This window comes from Papio anubis, chromosome 11 (genome assembly GCF_008728515.1).
Source record: "Papio anubis isolate 15944 chromosome 11, Panubis1.0, whole genome shotgun sequence".
In the NCBI taxonomy this organism is placed as follows: Eukaryota; Metazoa; Chordata; class Mammalia; order Primates; family Cercopithecidae; genus Papio; species Papio anubis.
The window spans coordinates 44,424,903-44,433,023 of record NC_044986.1 but is presented as its reverse complement, the minus strand read 5'-3'; the positions used below and the strand labels follow the sequence as shown (position 1 = coordinate 44,433,023).

The 8,121-nt window shown below is 40.8% G+C and overlaps 1 protein-coding gene across 1 annotated transcript; it reads left to right on the top strand.

Annotated features, from left to right (window-relative positions):
* The first annotated feature begins 783 nt into the window (after positions 1–783).
* Positions 784–8,121, top strand: IFIT2 (interferon induced protein with tetratricopeptide repeats 2). Its single transcript, XM_003903975.4, has 2 exons — positions 784–987; positions 5,171–8,121. The coding sequence occupies exons 1-2, from the start codon at positions 983–985 to the stop codon at positions 6,582–6,584; spliced, it is 1,419 nt and encodes a 472-aa protein (XP_003904024.2). The 5' UTR covers positions 784–982; the 3' UTR covers positions 6,585–8,121.

Below are 8,121 nucleotides of genomic sequence, written 5' to 3'. Positions count from 1 at the left end.
ATTTACAAAACCAAAGCAGAGACGTTCAATAATTTTCCCCAGAGTTTCATAGCATAAAAGTGGGGGCTGATTTCAAATCCAGATAGACAGACATCTCCACCCATGCTTCTAATCATGTATTCATTTATTCAACGACTACTTTTGGAATGCTTGTCACACCATGCAATGTGCAGGTAGTTTTGCAGGGACTGGAGATTCAGCAATGATTCAGACTAAAATCCCCTGACCTGTCGAGGCTAGATAACTGCTCCTTACAGTGGCCTGTGGATCATATTGGTATAAAGCAGAGCAAAGATGTGTTAATATGGTAATCACAAGGCAGAGTACTTTGTAAATATGTCCTTCTCCGAGTTGTGCTCCCGTGATGTCATCAACACATTCCACAAAGAGGAAGTTCTTCTAACTCACTACCCAGCGGGGCTTGGCTCTTACTCAAGAGCATTTTGGGGTGAAAATATCTAAGTTTACCAGACCTTGTGCAAATCTGAGATGAAGGACTACATTAAAAGTGAAATTCACCTTAGCAGGAAATGGGGTTTGCTATTCTGTGTATATCTTTAACAGTATCTGCTGAAAAGAACCCTTTTGTTAAATAATTGTATTACGAGTCCCCAACTTAGTCCTTTCGAATATGAAATAAGAGAGGGACCGTGCACAAGAGCAATGCCCCCAGACCCATCTTTAAGTGAAGCGCCAGGCGGATAAAACATCCCTCTTCTGCTGCCTTCTTTCTCTGATCGCAACTCAGCTCCCGAGGAAAAAGAGTGCTCATTTCCCTGTAAAGAGTCCTGCCAATTTCACTTTCTAGTTTCACTTTCCCTTTTGCGACGTCAGCTGAAGGGAAACAAGCAGAAAGGAACCAGAGGCCAGTTGTATATATAGGTTTCTTCAGCATTTACTGGTGGCAGAAGAGGAAGATTTCTGAAAAGTGCAGCTGCCTGAACCGCAGCCCTGCCGAACAGCTGAGAATTGCACGGCAACCATGAGGTAAAGATTTTCCCTTCGTATCCGATAGTGCTGTTGAGTCATCTTGTCCAATGCAAATCCTGAGTAGCTATGCTCCCAGAGGGCCAGCTCCATTTTAGTGTTTGTTTACGGCCTTACTATGCCTTTACCTCTGTCGGTTGTAAATCTGTCTTACCAATGCTGGTTTGTTCCCTCCTAAACAATCTTCTGCTTCACGCTGGCAAGCTTCCTAAATTCATCTCTGGAACTGCTCGCCTGGGGAGCTGAGTTGCAATCAGAGAAAGAAGGCAGCAGAGAGGGATGTTTCATCCCCCCGGCGCTTCACTTAAAGATGGGTCTGGGGGCATTGCTCTTGTGTACGGTCCCTCTTTTGTTTCATATTCGAAAGGACTAAGTTGGGGGCTCATAATACAATTATTTAACAAAAGGTTTCTTTTCAACAGATACTGTTAAAGATATACACAGAATAGCAAACCCCACTTCCTGCTAAGGTGAAATTTACTTTTAATGTAGTCTTTCATTTCAGATTTGCACAAAGGCTGGTAAACTTAAATACTTTCACCCCAAAATGCTACTGATTGATTAGAGTCCTCCTGAGTATGAATTAGAGATGGAGTGCTTGGAGAAAATAGTTCTCACCTCTAACATTCCCTTCTATCCCCAAAACATGAGACTGCCCTGGAGAGGAAGTGTTAGCTCATTGAGTAGGAAGGGAACTATTTTCTCCAGTTTGAGGGTGGGGTGGCCGGACCTGGTTGCCTCACCCTCATTCTGGGAGCTCTGGAATCCCGTGTTACCAACCCCAGTGCTTACTTCCTATGAGACACCTTGCCCTACTTCTGTGAGGTCCCTGATTTCCCTTCTTGAAACAATATTATTTCCTGCTAGTTTAAATGTTCTGCCTGATTTAAAAAAAAAGAAAAAAGAAAAAAAAGATTTGTGATATTTACAGATTTCTTTGTTTGTAGTCACCCAGAATCTATAGAACCCTTTTCTTATTTGTTAGAATTTTAGCATGGTCTTAGAATTTTTCCCATTATGATACAGACCCATCCCTCCTTCTTGCTTACCTTATTCTTTATCTATCGTGACTTTCACTGGGCATTGCTCTTGTGCTCTAAGACAGTGGTTCTCAAAATTGAGCATGCATAAAAATTGCCTGGCCAGCTTATTAAGGACAGAGTTCTAGGGTCAATTCCCCAGAGATTCTCATTTAGTGGGAGGGGGTGGAGTCTGAGGATGTGTGTTTCTAAAAGGTTCCTCCGTGATTCTGAGACGGCTCCAAGAAACTGTGGTGGTAGCGTTAGTTCTGAGCCTGGTTGATAATGTCACTGCTGCTTTTATCCAGATAAGAGGCAATGGAAGAAATTGTTGTTGTTGTGTATACAACTGGAACTTCTATAGGAATCAGGAGAATAGGTCCTCAGAAGCCAGAGCCCAGGAAGCAAGTGTCTGAGACCGACTTCTCTAACTTAACAGTGAAAATAAGAACCCAAAATCAAGCAGTGAAGTTGGATGCCTTTTAAATGGCTGCTCAAAGGGATTTTACATAAGTGTGTATATTAAATGTCTCTATCCTGCAAATGCACAATGGACTTTATGTTTTCTATGGTGGAGATAATCTCAATTCTATTTACTCTCTCTGTTTCTTTTGTAAAATGAGAAAGGAGCTAAGGAGTGTATGTGTTACACTCAGTGTCAAACTCAAATGGAAGTTGGAAATGGAATTGAGAGGGAGCAAGGAAGCTAGAGTGAGTCTTCAGGTGTTAGGATGCGTGCTGCACATGCTTGGGATCTGAGAGTGGCCGTATTCTGTAGGACTCACCATATTCTGTAATGAATGCAGTACAGTAGAGAGTATGATACGGATGCACATGGAGAAAACACAGGGTCTGAGCCTTCCGAGCTCCCCAGTGTCCTGTTCTGATCCTCCTGGGGTCACTGCAGTTCTACCAATGGTCCTGCGAGGCACTCTAGGAACTTTAAATCAATTCCTGCTCATCTCTGTTTCTTGGAACAAGTGGAGACTTAACTATCCCAAGCAGAATAAACAAACAAACAAACAAAAATAGGATGGAAAATACGCAGGAGTTTGTAGGAAGGACCCGCCTTTCATTCAAAGCTCCAAATAGGTCTTAGCAAAGAGTCAGGTTGTCTAAGCCTCTTAATGTAACTAACCCCAGGGGCGGGAGCCCTGGGGAGTGCTTGACTTGGTATCAGGCATCCTAATGGCAGCAGCATTCCCGTTGAAAAGCTCATGTCCAAACAGATCTGTTTTTATTCTTAGTGAGGTTACAGGAAGATTCCCAATCAAAATGGGAGTGGGAAGGAGTGGTATAAAAAGTAGGAGAGAGAGGGGCAGTTAGAAAGAGGGGTCACATAGGCCGGGTGCGGTGGCTCAAGCCTGTAATCCCAGCACTTTGGGAGGCCGAGACGGGCGGATCACGAGGTCAGGAGATCGAGACCATCCTGGTTAACACGGTGAAACCCCGTCTCTACTACAAAATACAAAAAACTAGCCGGGCGCGGTGGCAGGCGCCTGTAGTCCCAGCGGCTCCGGAGGCAGGAGAATGGCGTAAACCCGGGAGGCGGAGCTTGCAGTGAGCCGAGATCCGGCCACTGCACTCCAGCCTGCGCGACAGAACGAGACTCCGTCTCAAAAAAAAAAAGAAAGAGAGGTCACATAATCTTCTATCTAGACATATATTTCAAAAGTGATCCTGCCACATTGCATGACATTCCAGATATCTATTGGTTGTATAAGAAGCCATACTATTTAGAAATATAGCATACTATTTAGAAATATATACAAGGGTTGCTGTACAGATACCACGAAAAAAATTTAAGTAAGAAAAAGCAACATTACAGAGACTCCAATACACAGACAGTGTTGAGAAACAATTGGGGCGTGGAATGTTATTCATCTCCAAAGTAATTCGAAGTACAGGCTTTTGTTCATTTTTCTGTTTGCTGGTTTTTTTCGCTTGTTTTTTGTTGTTGTTTTGTTTTGTTTGTTTTGTTTTGTTTTTTGGTTTGGTTGGTTTTGGTTTATTTATTTCTTTTGAGGACCAACACTGAAAGGAATGGAAAATCTTTCCAGGAGAGTCCTAAGGGTACCCTAAAGGAAAAAGAGCCCTTTCTATAAGAAAAGGGGCTAGTGGCCTTATGAGCCTTCCCTGTAGCTGCACTTCTTGCCCTTTGTTATAAAAGCAAAACGCAGAAGAGAAAAATAACATTTCAAAAAAATTAAAACAATCAAGTACAAAATTACTAATAGAGCAACTCAATGAGATGTATTAAGAACAGAAATCACCACTTTAAGAAGTAGAGGTATGGGGGTGGGGGAAAGGGAAAAAAATTACATTTTATTCCAAAATAAATGTTTAAGATATTGCTAACATAAATGATACTTGAAATTAAATGAGAGAATAATACAAAAGCAGATAAAATGAGTAAAAATTCAGAATGGTTGAAAATAAGATTCAAACGGTTAAAATGGAAAAATTCAACAGAAAAAAAATGAAAATGTAGCATCGTAAAGTAATAAACCAATACAAAATAAAACCAATCTGATAAAAGCTCAGAAAGTTTGAATAGACAAAATAAATGAAGGATCTATTAAAAGCTGAAATAGAAAATCTAAAGTGGTCAAGATTTCTTTAAAGGCAAATGAAGGAAAACTAAGGAATTAAGAATATCAAAGAAAATGAAGCTGCATTTCAGAGGGATGAGAAATTAAAATCAGTATGGCAAAACATCAAAAGACTAAAAAATTATAAAGCTGAAATTTTCAAAGTACAAAAGTAAAGCTAGGGAAGAATGAAGAACAGAAACAAAAAGCAATGAAAACCACTTACTTCTTTAAAACTACATAAATAAAACCAAGCCTCCACAGAGGCCTTCAAAAGCAGAGGGCAGAGTGATTTAACAAAAACTGTCTTATTCATGAAAATCTAGCCACAGACTCAGAGAATAACCCACTGCCCTCGCCCTAATTCTTCTGCTGCTCACAGTCTCTAAACTCCTGCTACAACATGCAGGAATTAACAATATGGCAAAACATATTATAGAAAGAAAAGAAGGAGACTTTCTTTGATTTGTGTTAACAGTCTTTAGGAGGAGGAGAATTTTATTTGCCATGCTCCCATTTCTTGACATATAAATCTATTTCTCAAAGTGTCCATCTTTCTGTTTTCCCCTACAGTGAGAACGCTAAGAATTCCTTGGAGAGCAGCCTACGGCAACTAAAATGCCATTTCACCTGGAACTTGATGGAGGGAGAAAATTCCTTGGATGATTTTGAAGACAAAGTATTTTACCGGACTGAGTTTCAGAATCGTGAATTCAAAGCCACAATGTGCAACCTACTGGCCTATCTAAAGCACCTCAAAGGCCAAAATGAGGAAGCCCTGGAATGCTTATGTAAAGCTGAAGAGTTAATCCAGCAAGAGCATGCTGACCAAGCAGAAATCAGAAGTCTAGTCACCTGGGGAAACTATGCCTGGGTCTACTATCACATGGGCCGACTCTCAGACGCTCAGATTTATGTAGACAAGGTGAAGCACATCTGTGAGAAGTTTTCCAGTCCCTACAGAATTGAGAGTCCGGAGCTTGACTGTGAGGAAGGGTGGACACGGTTAAAGTGTGGAGGAAACCAAAATGAAAGAGCGAAGGTATGCTTTGAGAAGGCTCTGGAAAAGAAACCAAAGAACCCAGAATTCACCTCTGGACTGGCAATAGCAAGCTACCGTCTGGACAACTGGCCACCATCTCAGAACGCCATTGACCCTCTGAGGCAAGCCATTCGGCTGAATCCTGACAACCAGTACCTTAAAGTCCTCCTGGCTCTGAAGCTTCATAAGATGCGTGAAGAAGGCAAAGAGGAAGGTGAAGGAGAGAAATTAGTTCAAGAAGCCTTGGAGAAAGCCCCAGGTGTAACAGATGTACTTCGCAGCGCAGCAAAGTTTTATCGAAGAAAAGATGAGCCAGACAAAGCTATTGAACTGCTTAAAAAGGCTTTAGAATATCTACCGAACAATGCCTACCTGCATTGCCAAATTGGGTGTTGCTATAGGGCAAAAGTCCTCCAAGTAATGAATCTAAGAGAGAATGGAATATATGGGAAAAGAAAGTTACTGGAACTAATAGGACACGCTGTGGCTCATCTGAAGAAAGCTGATGAGGCCAATGATAATCTCTTCCGTGTCTGTTCCATTCTTGCCAGCCTCCATGCTCTAGCAGATCAGTATGAAGAAGCAGAGTATTACTTCCAAAAGGAATTCAGTAAAGAGCTTACTCCTGTAGCGAAACAACTGCTCCATCTGCGGTATGGCAACTTTCAGCTGTATCAAATGAAGTGTGAAGACAAGGCCATCCACCACTTTATAGAGGGAGTAAAAATAAACCAGAAATCAAGGGAGAAAGAAAAGATGAAAGACAAACTGCAAAAAATTGCCAAAATGCGACTTTCTAAAAATGGAGCAGATTCTGAGGCTTTGCATGTCTTGGCACTCCTTCAGGAGCTGAATAAAAAAATGCAACAAGCAGATGAAGACTCTGAGAGGGGTTTGGAGTCTGGAAGCCTCATCCCTTCAGCATCAAGCTGGAATGGGGAATGAAGAATAGAGATGTGGTGCCCACTAGGCTACTGCTGAAAGGGAGCTGAAATTCCTCCACCAAGTTGGTATTCAAAATATGTAATGACTGGTACGGCAAAAGATTGGACTAAGACACTGGCCATACCACTGGACAGGACTATGTTAATTTCTGGGTCTTCAGAAAGCCCAAGGAGTTCTGGGAGAGGGACCAGATTGGGGGGTAGGTCCAAGGGCTTGGTGATAGAATTATTTCTCAATTGACTTCTTGAGTGCAGTTTGAACTGTAACATTTGCTTAGTCACCTTTAGTGGAGTAGTCCACTGGGCTTGTTTCTATGTTTATATAAAGCAGCCAAATTCTTCATGTAATATTGAAGTCCATTTTTGCAATGTTGTTCCGCATTTGGAGCCATTTTGCATCCCATAGAGGTTAGTCCTGCATAGCCAGTAATGTGCTAAGTTCATCCAAAAGCTGGGGGCCAAAGTCTAAATAGGGCTCGGTATCCCCCATCTCTTACCTCTGCCTCCTTCTTCCTCCTTCCCAGCCTATCATCGATCTTGAGTATTCTACACAACGTGAATTCAAGTGCCTGATTAATTGAGGTGGCAACATAGTTGAGAAGAGAGCAGAGAACAGGAAGAGACATAGCTAGAAGCAATGGGTGCAAAAAGCAATGTGTACAAGACTTTCAGCAAGCATAGAGAGAGTTCACCTCTACTCTGCCCTCCTCATAGTCATAATGTAACATTTAAAGAATGAAAATGGATTCTGTACAATACGCTAAAAACCAACATAATGTATTTCTTTAAAATCTGTGTGGAAAAAATAAATGTTCCATCTGTAGGGATAGGGAAAAAGTAACCAAAAGAGAGAAAGAGAAGGGAATGCTGGTTTATCTTTGTAGATTGTAATCAAATGGAGAAATTTTCAATATTTTAGCCATTGTTAGGAATTTTTTTTTGGTAAAAGGAAGACTGACTTTGTTCAAATGCTTTCATGAACCTGGTTTGAGATGATAGGAAAGCAACAAAATGGGGAACCTGGTGACTAAGGGCCTGGTGCAAGGTCTTGGGAAATGTCATTGACAATAGATGGTGGGGTTTTCCCCCCTTTAGAAATGTTGGATATTAAGTGATATAAACACTTCTAACTCTGAAAATCTTCTGAGAAATCCCAAAATTCATGGTATTCTTGGACAACTGGGATTTTCTAGGAAGATACTGAATGGCCTAGACATCAAAGTTGGTGTGAACCAAAATAGAGTCAGCTGACCCAGCATGAGACCATCAGTCATGCTCTGGGTTGGAAAATGTTTGCCTGTTGGAATTAATTTAAGCTTAAGTATATATCAACATTATTTTATTGTGCAATTAAAACAATAAAAATTCAAGGTTTTTTAAAGTTAAAAATTCTAACCACTGTAACAACAATTTTTGTGTTATTTTCTGTATTAAAAATCTTGTTGCATGCATTTGAGGTCATCAGGATGCAAAATTTGTATTCCTGAAAATGTCATATATTTTCATTAATAAATAGCCTAAATATGATAAAACATAAA